The sequence below is a fragment of the Pan paniscus genome, chromosome 2 (genome assembly GCF_029289425.2).
Source record: "Pan paniscus chromosome 2, NHGRI_mPanPan1-v2.0_pri, whole genome shotgun sequence".
In the NCBI taxonomy this organism is placed as follows: Eukaryota; Metazoa; Chordata; class Mammalia; order Primates; family Hominidae; genus Pan; species Pan paniscus.
In genome coordinates, this window is record NC_085926.1 from 47,587,568 (window position 1) to 47,604,760 (window position 17,193).

General features: G+C 40.2%; 1 protein-coding gene across 2 annotated transcripts in view; it reads right to left on the minus strand.

The window, feature by feature from the left end:
- Positions 1–17,193, minus strand: part of SMARCC1 (SWI/SNF related, matrix associated, actin dependent regulator of chromatin subfamily c member 1) — a 195,208-nt gene that overhangs the window by 43,418 nt on the left and 134,597 nt on the right. For both annotated transcript variants that reach the window (XM_008971765.7, XM_034956331.3), the window contains 3 exons: positions 9,450–9,505; positions 6,770–6,884; positions 5,937–6,091 (listed from right to left, as the gene is read on the minus strand). In XM_008971765.7, the coding sequence (XP_008970013.2) occupies positions 5,937–6,091; positions 6,770–6,884; positions 9,450–9,505 (326 nt within the window). The remainder of the gene's footprint in view (positions 1–5,936; positions 6,092–6,769; positions 6,885–9,449; positions 9,506–17,193) is intronic.

Below are 17,193 nucleotides of genomic sequence, written 5' to 3' on the forward strand. Positions count from 1 at the left end.
GAACCACTCCTAAAGAGTCTCATCTGTATGTGGACCTGATTTACATAAGATCCGAGACCTCCAACCTCAGCTTGATATCATAATGAGATAAAGCCATGAGAGATCTATTTTTCAGTGGGGGAAAGGTATACAATTTATGACAAGAGAGTAGACTGTGGAGGGTTAAGGTGGCACATCTTCTACCTTGAGCTGTGCTCTGTGTCCCCTTACCTTGAATTTGGACAGAACATTTGACCAGTAGAGTAGGGCAGAAATTATGCTGTGTCAGTTTGGGGTTCCAAGTCATAAGACACTGGCAGATCCTCCTCCTTGCTACTTGTGACATTCTTCTCTCAAAGTTCTAAGCTTTGTAAAAAGTCCAACTACTCCTGAGACTACCTTACACCAGCTTCTTAGAAAGGATGTATAGAGAATGATGGTAGCCATCTCAGCCGAGGCATAGGCATATAAATGAAGTTGTCTCTGGCCCTCTATAATAGCCCAGCGATGAGGTAGTACTGAGTGACTCTAGTCAATGCGACATGGAGCACATTTTACCAGCTAAACCTGCCCAAGTTCCTCACTGCAATATCATGACAGATAATAAAATGACTGAGGTTTTAAACGACTAACTTCAAGGGTAGTTACATCGTTACATAGCAATAAATAACTGAAACAGGAATATTGCTGATGCTCAGATTACAGATTCTTGAAAGGTCTGGCAACAGTGGTGACCAGGGTGTTCCAAGCAGAAGCTACAGGGAGAGGCCCAACCTTTCACATATTGGCTTTATAGAGCCTGAGAAGAATGATGAGGTCTGGGATGGTGCCACAGAAGATATACGGCAGCAGTCCCCAGCCTTTTTGGCAGCAGGCGCCGGTTTCACGGAAGAGGATGAAAGACAATTTTTTCCACGGGGCCTGGGGCAGGGTGGGGGTGGGGGGTGGGGGTGGTTTCAGGATGAAACTGTTACACTTCAGATCATCAGACATTAGATTCTCAAATGAAGCACACAACCTAGATCCCTCGCATGCACAGTTCACAAAAGGGTTTGCACTCCTATGAGAATCTAATTCCACCACTGATCTGACAGGAGGCAAAACTCAGGCAGTAATGCTTGCTATCACTTGCCCTGTCACTCACCTACTGTTGTGTGGCCTAGCTCCTAACAGGCCAGTGGGGTTGGGGACCCCTGATATATGGAACATAGGAGAAACAACCGGAGATAAATGATTAACAAGAAGCAATAATCCAGCTGGCATAGGGCTGAGGCCAATTTTGCATTACAAAGCATGAATTCCAACGAGTAGAACAGAAGTAGTTTCTATGTAGTCATACAAAAATGAAACTGAACAGGACTAACTGTAGGCAAAATAATCAAATGGGCTATTTTTTCCTGACACATTGAGAGGATTATTAAGGTATGGTAACAACGATCAACTTGCTTTGTGTAAATAAATTTCAATCAACCCCTGTCCGTTAATACCTTGTGACTAAAGTATACAATGACAATTTTCACACCTCCAGAAAGAGTTTCATGCTGGAAGCAGTGGCTGACACCGGTAATCCCAGGACATTGGGAGACTGAGGTGGGCAGATTCCTTGGCACCAGGAGTTTGAGACCAGCATGGGCAATATAGGGAGACCCCGTCTCTACAAAAAATTTTAAAATTAGCTAAGTGTGGTGGCACATGTCTGTGGAACCAGCTACTTGAGAGGCTGAGGTGAAAGGATCTCATTTGAGCCCAGGACATGGAGGCTACAGTGAGCTGTGATCACATCACTGCATTCTAGCCTGGGCAACAGAGCAAGACCCTGACAAAGCAAGCAAGCAAGAGAGTGAGAGAAAGAAAAAGACACAGAAGGAGAGAGAAAGAGAAAAAAGCAAGAATGAATGAAAGAGAAAGAGAGAAGGAGAGAGAGAAAGAAAAGAATGAGAAATTGCAGAAACAATGCATCAAGTTATGAGACATTTCTAGGGGGTAAGAGTCTTCCCGTTGTCCCAGAGCTAATACCCAATTACCATGTTGCCACGAATACAAACCTACTTTTGCCATTTTGGAAAACGTGTATATGAGGTGGTTTGTAGAATAAATTCAAAGGAAATATCTGTGGTTTTAAGAAAATGTGATCTCTGCTTTCTTGGAAGAACTGAACCTACTACTGCTGACAAAAAGAGAACATGCTCTAATATGGGGGATCTATAGTTTATCCTGGCAATAGTTCTGGGCCTTCCTTCTCCTCTAAGCCTAAAGACCCAGATAGAAAGGATCCAGAGCACCCAAACAATGGTACTTCTGCTTACACCCAAACACCACTCCTTTAGTTGAGACAATTCACAGCTTGTCAGCAGGTGCAATGAAAAAATGGACATGCTCTTGAAAAACCTTTCAGGGGACAATAACAGAAGCCATAAAGCATGCCACCTCATCTGTTTAGGAGATAGACCTAGAACCTCTAATTATCACTCCACGTCAGTATGACAAAAGATTCTTAAGGAAAACTTTTAATAACAAAGCTGTTTATAGACACAGAAGAAAATGAGAATAAGAGAAACTTGGATTGGCTACGTAAGTTATATATTAATTATAGTAATTTAAGTGAATTCCTTACCCCCTTAATTACCATGTAGTATGAAAATGATCATGTGCGCTATCAAATTTATCAGATCCCAGCTGTAAGTGGCACTGAAGGGTTCACATGTGCCAAGTCGTGCAGCATGAGCATTTGTACACTTTCATAACTCAGAGGGAAACCTAGGTGTTTTGAGAATGAAGATACGAGCTCCTAGTAAATAGAAGGAAGAGTGACTGATGACGAGGGAGTGAAAGTTCAATGACCTGGAGAGAAATTCTTCTTTGGACACCTTTTAAATTTTGTATGGAATAGTAAAGGGGCAGGCCAAATGATCCATAAAAGTAGTTTCTCTGCAGTGAAGGAGTCAAGCTATTTTAAGATAATCAGTAGTGTATACCAGGCAAATCTTTGTGCCCAAAGTTGCACACAGTAACAGCTATGAGGCCAGAGGAAAACATCATGAAGCATTTGTGAAACTTAAAAAAAAATTTTTTTTTTGTAGAGATAGAGTCTCACTATGCTGCCCAGGCTGGTCCTGAACTCCTGAGCAAAAGTGATCCTCCTGCCTTGGCCTCCTAAAGTGCTGCAATTACAGGTGTGAGCCACTGCACCCAGCCTCGTGAAACTTTTAAAAGGTAATCTACCATTTTAGTTCTTCCTATGGCAATATATACTGAAGCATAGCACAGTGGTATCAAGAGGAGAAACTGGCCAGGTGAGGTGGCTCACGCCTGTAATCCTGACACATTGAGAGGTCAAGGTGGGCAAATCTCTTGAGCCCAAGAGCTCCAGACCAGCCTGGGTAACATGGCAAAACCCAGTCTCTACAAAAAAATTTAAAGAGGAGAAATAATAGGAAGAAAAAACCATGCTCTGTAAGAAAAGAATGTCCGAAAAAGCTTAGATAGAGATAAAAGAATAAATTCTGTTTGGCAGAACTACAAGAAACAGTTCAGGAAGGACAGGTAAGAAATAAAGGTTGAGAACTAAGTAGGGTCCTGATTATAGAAAAATCCTAAATTCTCTACTAAAGAGTTTGAAATTGCAGCCAGAGAGAGATAGGGAGGTTACTGAAGAAAGTAACATGTTCCTATTTGCATTTTTAAAGATTTCTGCACATAATGTAGGATTCCATTTATATGAAGTTAAAAAAAAAAGGGGGAGAAACTAATCTACGGTGTAATGAGACAGACTAGTGATTACTCTCCAGGGAAGGCAAAGTAACTGGAATAAGAGGAAGCTTCTGGAGGGGCTGGTAATGTTGTTTATTGAAACGGATGCTTGTGACATAGGTGGGCCCAGTTTGTCAAAAATTCACAAAGGTGTAGGCTTCAGTATGTCCATTTATTTGAATGTGAGTTATACTTAAGAACAAGTTAAAAAGCAAGAAGATTACATTGGCTGCGGGTTAGAGAATGGGACTGAGACAGGCAAAAGATTAAGGGATGCTGACCTGAGTGAGCAGTTGAACATTAGCAGGTGATCTAAAGCACCATGAAGAATTTCCTGGCTGAATAGCTATGGAAAACGATGGAACCAGGAGTCAAAAATGAGCCGAGGTTGCAGGTTTGAAGACTGAGGAAGGGCACAAAGGAGAAAGCCCTCTCCACCTCTAGCTCCTCATTTATAATGCGAGAGGCTGGGCATGGTGTCTCATGCCTGTAATATCAGCACTTTGGGAGGCTGAGGCAGGTGAATCACCTGAGGTCAGGAGTTCAAGACCAGCCTGACCAATATGGCGAAACCCTGTCTCTACTAAAAATACAAAAGTTAGCCGGGTATAGTGGTGGACGCCTCTAATCCCAGCTACTTGGGAGGCTGAGACAGGAGAATTGCTGGAACCCAGGAGGCGGAGGTTGCAGTGAGCCAAGATCACACCACTGCACTACAGCCTGGGGGGACAGAGTGAGACTGTCTCAAAAAAAAAAAAAAAAAAAATATATATATCTATATATATATATATCTATATATATATATATATATACACACACACACACACACACACATATATACATAAAATGTGAGAGACTATGACCACGATAATCCTTAAGGTCTCTAAAACACCTAATGACAGTATTACAGTAAGAACTTGAGCAGCTCAGAGACAAAGAGATGCCCAAACACTCCAGGGTAGCAGAAGATAGACTAAAAAAGATGTTTGCAATGAAAGAGCAAAACCGGACAAATGGTGAAAAAGAGTCAAGTTATATTAGCCGTCACTTAAGCAAGCATGTACCTCAAAACTTCCCAGAGGGGGATGTAGGGGAGATAGAATAACTAAAATTAGCTAAAGAATCAGACAGGAGATATCTTTCTGATTCTTTAGCTAATTTTAGTTATTAGGAAGTATTACCTAGTTTTAGTTATTAGGAAAAGGGCAGGTAGTATAAATTTGTAGGACTTCGAGTTAGTATAATAACAATGATCAGCCGGAGTAACTGTCTGGGTTGACTGAGCATTTGCTGCGGCCTGTAAACACCTCCCTAACCTCCATTGTCTCTATCTATGTCAGATGGGTGGGCATTCAAAACAGTAATCTTGTAGTTTGAATTGGTTCATCACATCAGATTAAACACTTAGAGAAGTAGTTCACAGTAGCTGAATGATCTGGGGAATTAAAGATCATGAAAAAGCATCTTTATTAAAAGATCAAAAACAGTTCAAAATAAAATGATTAGCAATGTTCTAGTAATCACTGTTTCTTGAAATGTGGTATCCTATAATGGAAGGAAACTACTTCTGAAGTACAATGAAGAACAGGGGAAAAGATTTTTAAAAACTTACATATTCATGTTTAGAATTACTTAAAATGCTAAATTAACACAGAGAGGAAAGTAACATTCTCATGTCTTCTTAAATATGCTCTGCAGCTAATACTATAAATAGAAAAAACCACCCCCAGAAAAGCTGGCAAATTCAAGAAGAAAAAGAGCTATTTTAGGGTCTCTCTCTCCTTTCAGTCTGTAAGATCAGGGTGAAGTATTTAGGCAAGGAAACAGGTTTTTGTCTTAAAAATCATAAATATTTCAATCTGGTAGAAATTATTGGAACAATAGTCCAAGATAAGTTCTGCAGGCAAATTAAAAACAAAATGATAATCAGTTCCTTAAAGAGACTTTAAAATTTGCCTTCAATCTCTGCAGTCTTTACAAGGCTAAATGGTATAATGAATGGAATGAAAAAAGTCACCCTTTAGACTGGATCTACTATTTCTATAACCCTCCTCCTGCCTGTGGATTTCTTAACCTAGAAATGCCATTCAAGCAGTCATCTCCTACTGGGAGCAAAGCTCTTTATACTAAATGTTCCCAATTAACTAAAAACAATACGACCATTCATGCCTTAAGAGAGCACTGGAAAAGGGCTGTCAGGGGCAAACCTTGGCTTTGGTAGCCGCTGAGGCAAGAGCAGCTGCTGCGGCTGTGGCAACATTTCCTTCGGAAATTTCATGTTCTACTTTCTTCTTCCCAGTATCACTTTCTCTTTCTTTACATGTATCAGTGAGTTCTTTGTTCTCTTCAGTCTCCTTTTCTTCTGAAAATATCAGAAAGCTTTGTTACTAGCGTGCCCACTCTCGAAAACCCATCTTTCTCCTTACCTCCACCACTATAACAAACTAGGACTGATATGACAAAGAGATGTCAATGCCTTTTTCTTCTTTTTAAGAGTTCTGTTGAGCCATTCCATGCATTTAGGTTTGCCTCTATTGGGGACATATTTTCTAAACAGCACACTTGTTTTCCTATCATTTTGCTAAGTTCTATGTGGAGGTCCCTTGGATATATATATTTAAAGGAACATTCAGGGGAACTAAGTCTAAGGCCAACGTACTTGCTCATCAGTCAATGAAATGCTCTAGGAACTCTAGTGTCTGTAGGAAATCAGAAGCTGAGAACAGACTACTTCTCTAAGCCTGACAGGCATGATGGGGTGTATCAGCAACTGACACAGAAAATGAAATGGGAAGTCTGTGAGGTGACTTAAATACTGTTGAATAACTTTTTCTTCTACATATTAAAAGCACAGAGAAAAAGTGTAGCCACCAGCATTAGTATTAGCACCTATCTGAATGAAACTCAATTACATACTTATTGTTACATTAAGAAACAAACCCAAAATAAATGAGGAAATATTTCTATATAAACCACCTTCATTTCTCCAGTGCCTTTTACAGTTTTACATAATAATATCTAAGGAGTTTCCTCAAATTACCTGATTTGGTATCCTCACTCACTTCACTATCCTGTTCCTTTTCACTATTTTTTTCATTTTCTCCATCTTGTGCTTTATCACCTTCATCCGTTTCATTTTCCACTTTATTTTCTGCCTGAAAGGGATATAAAACAAGAGGACAGGCAGTGAACAAAAAAACCCCAGACCTTTTTATGAGTAATTATCTTAGACTAGCAAAAGGTTCCAATATTTTTGGCAAGAAATAGACAAGATTCAAAAGTGACTTGTAGAGAACAGCTCGAAAAGAACTAATACATTCCAAGCAATACTTTCTACCACTTCAACACTTGAGTGCTCACAAGATGTTCCTCCAAAGCACAGAGTCGCTGCCCTCTCTGCATACTCTGCTATAAAGCAAGGGTTACCATGCCCAGAGGAATGTGAAGGGAATTAACTGATATTTTTGTTGATTAAAAACAGGCCGGGCCGGGTGCAGTAGCTCACGCCTATAATCCCAGCAGTCTGGGAGGCTGAGGCAGGCAGATCACCTGAAGTCAGTAGTTTGAGATCAGCTGGCCAACACGGTGAAATCCTGTCTCTACTAAAAATACAAAAAAGAAATTAGCCAGGCATGGTGATGGGAACCCATAATCCCAGGTACTCAGGAGACTGAGGCAGGAGAATCCCTTGAACACCCGGGAGGCAGAGATTGCAGTGACCCAAGATCACACCATTGCACTCTAGCCTAGGCAGCAAGAGTGAGACTCCATTTCGAAAACAACAACAACCACAACAAAATATATATATGTGTGTGTGTGTGTGTGTGTGTACACTTAATAATTACTGATTGATTTAAAGAATTAAGAGCATTTAAATGTCACACCATCAACAAAGAAGCAAGTTGAAATGCTGCTGGAAAAGTTGACAAAGTCTTTTAATACAGCCATCTGCTAATAATTTCAGGAAGAATCATGAGAGAACATCAGTGATCATGCTTTAGAAACTGAAAAAACCGCAACTGACTATCACTGACTTCATGAGGCTATATTGTTTGCTTAGAGGCAGGGTCCCCCTATGTTGCCTAGGGTGGTTTCAAAGTCCTAGTATCAAGTGATCCTCCAGCCTCCCAAGTGATCCTACAACCTTCCAAGTAGCTGGGACTACAAGTATGACACACCACATCCAGCTGAGACTCTTTTAGGAATTAAATGAAATAAAAAATGTGAAGTACAAATATCGTCTTTAGAATAATGCAGGAACTATAATCAATTTCATTATTACCCTCACCCTCCCCTTAACTATATACAATTTTAGAATACCACATATAATCAAGACCTTCAATCTTGGCTTATATATATTCACTCAAATAGTGACTGACTGCTCCCTATGTGCAGTAACAGTATTAGGAACACAAAGGCCCAGAGGCTGGGCGTGGTGGCTCATACCTGTAATCCCAACACTTTGGGAAGCCAAGGTGGGTGGATCACCTGAGGTCAGGAGTTCCAGACCAGCCTGGCCAACATAGTGAAACCACGTCTCTACTAAAAATACAAAAATTAGCTGGATGTGGTGGCGCGTGGCTGTAATCCCAGCTACTTGGGAGGCTGAGGCAGGAGAATTGCTTGAACTCAGAAAACGGAGGTTGCAGTGAGCCAAGATTGCACTGCTGCATTCCAGCCTGTGCGACAGAGTGAGACTCTGTCTCAAAAAAAAAAAAAGGAATACAAAGGCCCACATCCTGACCTTTGTAACCTCCTGTTCTGCCTCACCCGTCATGCATTTACAGTCTCCTACAGAAGAGAGATTGAGCCACTAACACACTGGCTACTTTGAAGCTCTTCACACACTGGCTTTAGTGTCTCTCCTCTCCAACTAGTGGGAGTCTTTGATTTTCTAACCTCTATTTCAATCTTTATAGTTCTACCTACTCTTTAAAACCTACCTCATATGTCATCTTCTCATTCTTTTCTTAAGATTCTTCTGCAGGCAGTTAGCCCTCATAGGAAATCACTTACTATTCTGTCATTCTCTCCTGGCACAAGAATAGGACTCAAACCTTAAAATTTGATATTCACAAGAACCACAACTTTTGTTGTTGTTGTTGAGACAGAGTCTCGCTCTGTCGCCCAGGATGGAGTGCAGTGGCGCGATCTCGGCTCACTGCAAGCTCTGTCTCTCCCGGGTTCACGCCATTCTCCTGCCTCAGCCTCCTGAGTAGCTGGGACTACAGGCACCCACCACCACGTCCGGCTAATTTTTTTGTATTTTTAGTAGAGATGGGGTTTCACCATGTTAGCCAGGATGGTCTCGATCTCTTGGCCTTGTAATCCGCCCACCAAAGCCTCCCAAAGTGCTGGAATTACGGCGTGAGCCACCGCACCCAGCCAAGAACCATAACTTTTGTATTCATATTCCCAACTTGTGTATTCATATTCCCTCTTCTTTTGTGGGAAATTCATATTCCTTCTTCTTCTAATGCAATGAAATTAGATGTTTAAAATATAAAAGAAGAGGATAGGGAGTGAATACACCTCCCCAGTGAACAAATGAAAAATGTCCTATATTATATCTTGTGAGAACTATACCTTAAACCAGCAAAGTCCAAGTAGCTGATAGAATTATTTAGAGTCCCCTAAGAGGGACTCAAAAACACCCAAAAAACAAACCATTATGGTCTGAAAGGCATGCTATCTGTGGTTTTACTGCTGTGAGACTTTACCTTTTCAGGCTGCTGACCATCAGGGTCGGCTTCCATTTTTTCCTCTTCAGCTCCTTCTACAAGTAAAAGAATAAGAACAAGTACTCCAATGTGGAAAAAGGTAAAAGCTATTATTATACAGCTGTGAGAGTGTCTGAAATACAAATATATACAGTAATACATAACGAATATCATAGCCATACAGTTGAAAAAAGAAGTCAGGCACAAAACAACACACACTGTATGATAAAGTTCAAAAACAGGTGAAAAGTAATCTATGGTGTCAGCACTCAGAACAGTGGTTAACAGGGGGAAGGGGTGAATTATACAGAAAGCAGATTCAATTGGGAAAGGGGAGGTCCTAGGGTGCTGGTAACGCTCTGTTTCTAGGTCTGGAATTTGTAGAAATGAACTAGGCTGTCTGCTTAGGATTTTCGATTTTCTGTATGTATTAAAATATAAAGGCAAAATAAAAATAATTCATTATTATTTAACAGATGCCTGACAAGTATATATTTTGACTCAGGTACTGGGGAAACACTATGACCCAGATACTCACTGAAATCTCAAGAGGATAACATTTTGGCTAGACAGGACACAAACCAGCACAGTATAACAGAGGCACATATCAATAAATTACATGAGAAAATTATTATTTCAAATATGAGAAAATTATTAATTTTCTACACTTTTAGGAACCTAATAAACTAATGTCAAACTGTGTAAGCAGCCAGGCATGGCCGCTCATGCCTGTAATCCCAGCACTTTGGGAGGCCGAGGCGGCTGCATCACAAGGTCAGGAGTTCGAGACCAGCCTGGCCAACTTGGTGAAACCCTGTTTCTACTAAAAATACAAAAAAATTAGCCAGGTGCGGTGGTGTGCACCTACAGCCCTAGTTACTCAGGAGTCTGAGGCAGGAGAATCACTTGAACCAAGGAGGCGGAGGTTGCAGTGAGCCGAGATTGCACCACTGCAGAGTGCAATTGCACTCTGCCTGGGAGACAGAGTGAGACTACATCTCAAAACCAACCAACCAACCAACCAACCAACCAACCAACCGTATAAGCAAAAACTGAGTGTGGCAGGGAAGAAACAAAGACAAACATCATCATAAAGGATTTGAATACACCTCTCAATAAGATATAGAGCAGATATGAACACAGAAAGATGGTACAAATGTACACATGCTGAATTCTACATCCATCAATTAGGCGATAATACACATTAATTTCAAGCTCACACAACATTTTAAAAATAGTGATCACAAATTAGGTCACAAAGTGAGTCCTCACAAATTTCAAATAACCACTACCATACAGATCAATTTCTCCAACCACAATGCAATGAAATTAGATGTTTAAAATATAAAAATAAACTTCTCTATGCATGGAAACTTAATTGTGGGAAGTAAAAGTAGTAATTACAGAGAACGTAAAGCCTTAGGCTTAAATCAGAAAAGAAATAAAGGCTCAAAGTATATGAGCTCCATGTCCTTTATGAGATAGTGAAAAAAGAAAACAATATAGAAAGTAGGGATGGAAAAAAAGAAAATAGAAAAAAAATACACTAGAGATTTAGAAAAATATGCAAGAGAATTAATATTCCCAAACGTTGGTTCTTTCAAATGATGAATAAAAATGATAAATATAACTGATGAAGAAAAGAGATGACATAAACAAACTATATGAGGAATGGATGAAAGATCATGACAGAACAAGGTCAAAAAGGAAGTGATAATATATTCTGAAAAACTTTATTCCAAGTAAAATTTAAAAATTAGATCAAATGGGAAAATTACTAAAAATTTATTTTTATCAAACTGATTCCAGAAGAAAAAGAAGTCCTGAATTGTCTTTACATTAGTCAGAAAAACTGAAACAACTATAAAACTTAAAAATACACAGGTCCAGATGTTTTATACTGGGAAATTCTACCAAACTCTTAGGGAAAAGATGATTACAATCTTACATAATATTTCCCAGAGAATAGAAAAAGAGGGAATTCCCCTACCTCAGTCTATGATACCAGTATAACTTTGATTCACAAATCAAACAGGGACAACGGATAAGAAATATTAGACGACACTAGGCTAAATCTCATTTGTAATCACAAACGAAAAACTAAGCAAATTATACTAAAAAAAAAGAATAGAGCAATATGTTTAACAAGAAAATCTATACTAGACAGAGTAATATCAAGGATGACTTAATATTAGTACTCTACAAACCTATTTAATTAAATGCATTGAAAAGTATCTGACAAAACTCAGTACTGTCCATTATAAGCTCCTGGAAAATCAAGGCTACATGGAAGGTTCCTGATCTCCAAAAGGCTGTTCTCAAAAATCCTACAACAAATAACATTCTTCACTGAAAGATGCCAACAGTATTCTCTATATAAAATTAAGAGCAAGACAAGAATACAAATATTACTATTTCCCTTCAATATTGTCATACAGGCCAAAGCCAACACAGTCAATTAAGAAAAAGAAATTAGGCTGGCCGTGGTGGCTCATGCCTGTAATCCCAGCACTTTGGGAGGCCAAGATGGGTGAATCACTTGAGTCAAGGAGTTTGAGACCAGCCTGGGCAACACTGTGAAACCCCGTGTCCACAAACTATACAAAAATGAGCCAGGCATGGTGATGAGCACCTGGTCTCAACTACTCAGGAGGCTGAGGGAGCAGGATCGCCTGAGCCTGGGAGGTCAAGACTGAAGTGAGCTGAGACCTTGCCACTGCACTCCAGCCTGGATGACAGAGTGATACCCTGTTTCAAAGGAAAAAAGAAGGAATAAAAGGAAAGCTGAAAAGAAAATAGTTAAAATGTGCACAGAGTAAAACTGTCTACATACAAAGATCTGCAGAAAATTTATTAGAAATAATGATAGGGTTTAGGAAGGTAGTGAGCTATAAAACTACCATATAAAACCAACTGCTACATTTTGATATGTTAACAAAAAAAATCTAGATAAAGACACGTGAAAAAATAAAACTTGAATGTTATCTTAAACAAGACACAAAAAGCATTTAGGATAAAAATGACAAACATCACTTTTTAAAAATTACTTTTATGTACATTTTTAAGAGAAATGGTCTCTGTAATGCAGGTTGAAGTGCAGTGGCGAGATCATAGCTCACTGCAGCCTCAAACTCCTGGGCTCAACTGATCCACCCGCCTCAGCCTCTTGAGTAGCTGGGATTACAGGCGTGTACCACTGTGTCTGGCTAATTTTGTTTATTTTTTGATAGAGATGGTAGTTTCACTATAATGCTCAGGCTAGTCTTAACTCCTAGCCCTAAGTGATCCAATCGCTTCTGCCTCTCAAAGTGCTGGGATTACAGATGTGAGCTATCGCATCCATCCCTGAAACATATAACTATTAAAATCAAGGACTTCTCCTCTTCATTAAAAGACTCCAAAAAAAAGAAGAAAGAAGTAGCAAAATGGAAGAAAACATGTAGTGTAGTAACTTGCAAAAGATTAGTACATAAGATCTATAAAGAAAAAGGCAAATACTATACAAAAGTAAGCAAGTCAGGAAGAGTTGCTTTACAGAAGTACATATGACCAATAAAAGAAAAGATACTAGGTTTTGCCCGGTGCAGTGGCTCAGACCTGTAATCCCAACACTTTGGGAGGCCAAGGCAGGTGGATCACTTGAGGTAAGGAGTTCGAGGCCAGCCTGGCCAACATGGTGAAACCCCGTCTCTACTAAAAGTACAAAAATTAGCTGGATGTGGTGGCGCATGCTAGTAATCCCAGCTACTCAGGAGGCTGAGGCAGGAGAATGGCTTGAACCCGGGTGGTAGAGGTTGCAGTGAGCCGAGATTGCGCCACTGCACTCCAGCCTGGGCAAAACGGCGAGACTTTGTCCCAAAAACAACAACAACAACAACAAAAATCTAATAGAAGACCACTATGAAATGTCATTTTACGCTTGGTAGATCAGCAGAGAGTCTAACACCAGGAAGGACTGGATCAAGTGGTGCTGCCTGGAATGTAAAATAGTACATATGCTTTGGGAAAAAAAACTGAAATTTCCAGGCCACGTGTGGTGGCTCATGCCTATAATCCCAGCAATTTGGGAGGCAGAGGCAGGAGGATCACCTGAGTCCAGGAGTTTGAGACCACTCTAGGCAACATTGTCAGACTCTGTCTCTATCAAAAAACAAACAAACAAACAAACAAAAAACAATTAGCCATGCATGATGGTGCACGCCTGTAGTCCCAGCTACTCAGGAGGATTGCTGAGCCTGGGAAGTTGAGGCTGCAGAGAGCTTGGATCACACCACTGTACTTCAGTTTAGATGGCAGAGCGAGACCCTGTCTGAAAGCAAGCAAAGAAATAAAAAACTGGAATTTCCTAAAATGTTGTTACTCGTAGAACCCGTCCACAACAAAATAAGGAGTTGAGCAAGAAGTGTTCAAAGTTCAATATTCAAGAATGTTCACTACTCTTCCTTCACGGACAAATTCATCTGAAGAAAAAGTGACAAATGATATAGACAGCAAGCTCAGTGATGCAAGCTCCTTATCTTGGCGTGTCGGCTGGTCGACCAATCACGCTTTGAGTAGCAATGCATCTAAGGGAAATCCTGTGTATGTGCACTGTGAGGCACATACAAGACAGTACATGCATGTGTAACATAGAAACCACTGGATACAACCCAAACTGCTCATTCAATAATAGAATGGATAATTAAACTGGATTAGAATCACACAAGAGGATTTTACAGCAGTGAAAATAAATGGCTACATGCATAATGTAACCACATGAATAAATCTTAAAAACATAATATGGAGTGAACAAAAAAGAAAAAAAAAAGCAAGTCTCGGAAGTCTGACACGGTCATTTAGAGGTCCAAGAAAAAAATAAAGTCTGAATATACCATGTTGTATAAACTTTAAAAACAAAATTACATGTCACACAGTGCGTAAGTACATTTATGTTTGTGATAAGTTATTTTCACAGTATTTAGAATGATTCAAAATTCAAGATGCTTAGTGCTGGGAAAGGGAAAGTGAGAGAAGATATGGAAGGAACAGAATGATTCAAATTATTGGTAATGTTCTAATACTTGGTTCAAATTAAATACATAACCTGCATTAAGACACACTGTAATATAATAATGAAGAGAGCGGAACAAAAAACTAAATTAAATGCAGATGGGATTATAAAAAACCCCAAAATGCAAGGAATGGGAAGCTCACGCCTATAATCTCAGCACTCTGGAAGGCTGGTGTGGGAGGAATGCGGCCAGCAATTCAAGACCAGCCTGAGCAACAAAGCGAGATTCCATATCTATAAAAAAATTAAAAATTAGCTGGGCATGGTGATACGGTGGCCCTGGCTACTTGGGAGGCAGAGGAAAAGGGACTGCTTGAGCCTAGAAGTGCAAGGCTAAAATGAGAAATGATCACCACTGCACTCCAGCCTGGGTGACAGAGGGAGACCTTGTCTCTAAACAAATAAAAATTAAGGCTGGGCGCAGTGGCTCATGCCTGTAATGCCCAGTACTTTCGGAGGCAGGGGTAGGAAGACAGCTTGAGGCCAAGAGTTCGAGACCAGCCTGGTCAATATAGTAAAAGCCCACCTCTACACAGAAAAAAATTAAAATGAAAAACAAAATTAGCTGAGCACAGCGGCATACACCTGTAGTCCCAGGTACTTGGGAGGCTGAAGCAGGAGGATCACTTGGGCCTAGGTGTTTGAGACTGCAATAAGCTATGATTGTACCTCTGCACTCCCGCCTAGGTGACAGAACAAGACACCGTCTCAAAAGAAAAACTTTTTTTTGTTGTTTGTTTGAGCTGGAGTCTCGCTCTATCACCCAGGCAGGAGTGCAGTAACATGCTCCCAGCTCACTGCAACCTCTGTCTCCCAGGTTCAAGCGATTCTCGTGCCTCAGCCTCCTGAGTAGCTGGGATTACAGGTGTCAGCTACCAGGCCTGGTTAATTTTTGTATTTTTAGTAGAGACAGGGTTTCACCAGGTTGGCCAGGCTGGTCTCGAACTCCTGAGCTCAAGTAATCCGCCCGCCTCGGCCTTCAAAAGTGCTGGGATTATCAGCATGAGCCACCGTGCCCAGCCAAGAATAACTTTTTTAAAAACTAAAAATTTTAAAAGGTTGGTTTTATGCAAATAGGAAATGAGGATGAAAGATTAATTTCTGTATTTCTCAGTATCTTTATTAACTGTATCATCCTCTTGGTATTCCATGAAATGGCAAGGTGGGGGGAGTCAACCCAATCTTGACTTTCTTCACTCTCTCACCTTCCAATAGCAATTAGTCAATATTTTCTATCAACTCTATCAATGAAAATATCTCAGGCTGGGTGTGGTGGTTCACTAGAGACTAGGAGTTTGAGAACAGCCTGCATAACAAAGTGAGACACTGTCTCTACAAAAAATTAGCTGGACGTGGTGGCGCATGCCTATGGTCCCAGCTACAAAGGAGGCTGTGAAAGAAGACTGCTTGATCCCAGAAGGTCTCTTGATCCTAGGTCAAGCCTGCACTGAGCTGTGTTCATGCCACTGCACTTTAGCCTGGGTGACAGAGCGAGACCCTGTCCCCCCCACCAAAAAAAAAAACAAAAAACCAACCCTCGAATATGCAACCCCACGGTGAGTATGAGCAGACATTAGATGAAGATAAAGGTTCAATCTTCCTAAAATGAGTAAAATTGAAGTTAAATAAAACTGAAATAAAAATTACAGGCTACCTGGCTGAGAAGGCAGGAGGATGGCTTGGGCCTAAGAGTTTGAGGGTACAGCAGGGTATCATTGTGCCACTGCCCTCCACACTGGGTGACAGAGTAAGACCTTGTTTATTAAAAACAAACAAAACCCCCAAACTTCAGGTTACTTTTAAAATTTCTTTCTAATCCCATGACAGATTAAGCACAAATTACTTGTAAATAAATATGAATTAGGTCACCTTGACTGAGTTGGCTCAGAGACTGAATAAGTATAATGTGGGAGAAACGCAATATGATTTTTTGTCTCGCAAAGATATCTGCTTTTGAAATGACTACACACCATCTGTAGGTCCACATTCCAAAAGGATGACACACCCACTTTCTGTATTGGTAAGGCAAGCCAAATTTGAAATCAATTCTTTAATTAGCTATGGTTCCAAGATGAAGTTACATAATATTAATATCTATATGATAATAGTACAGATAGAGAAAGACTCTCTATAAGTGGAAAAATCCAGAGACAATGCTCAGGCATTTGTTTTTGTTTTTTAAAATGGGGTCCCGCTATGTTGCTCAGACCTGGCTCGGACTTTTAAGGTGATGTCTGTTAAGGATTTAATGATAGGGCCAGGTGTGGTGGCTCACACCTGTAACCCCTGCACTTTGGGAGGCCGAGGCATGAGGATCACTTGAGCCCAGGAGTTCAAGAATAGCCTGGGCAACAGGGCAAGACCCTGTCTCTAAAAAAAATAAATAATTTAATTGTTGTGCATTTCTCAAGATGCTATGTGGAACAGTATGTAAAGCAATTTCTATTCCACAAAATATTTGTTTAAATCTCTTATATCTCTTGAAAAAAGAAAAAGTCTCTCTTTGGTCTAAATTCTGGTCTGAATCATAAACCCTTAGGAGGCTGCAGCCTCTCCATGTATCTCATGTCATTTTGTTATTGTTGATAAACCAACAGGTTAAAAATCCTTCCCCAAAAATGTGTAATCTGACCCATGTCTGCAGCGTTAAAAGAGGATTAAACGACTTAAACAAGAAGGCATGTAACTTAAACT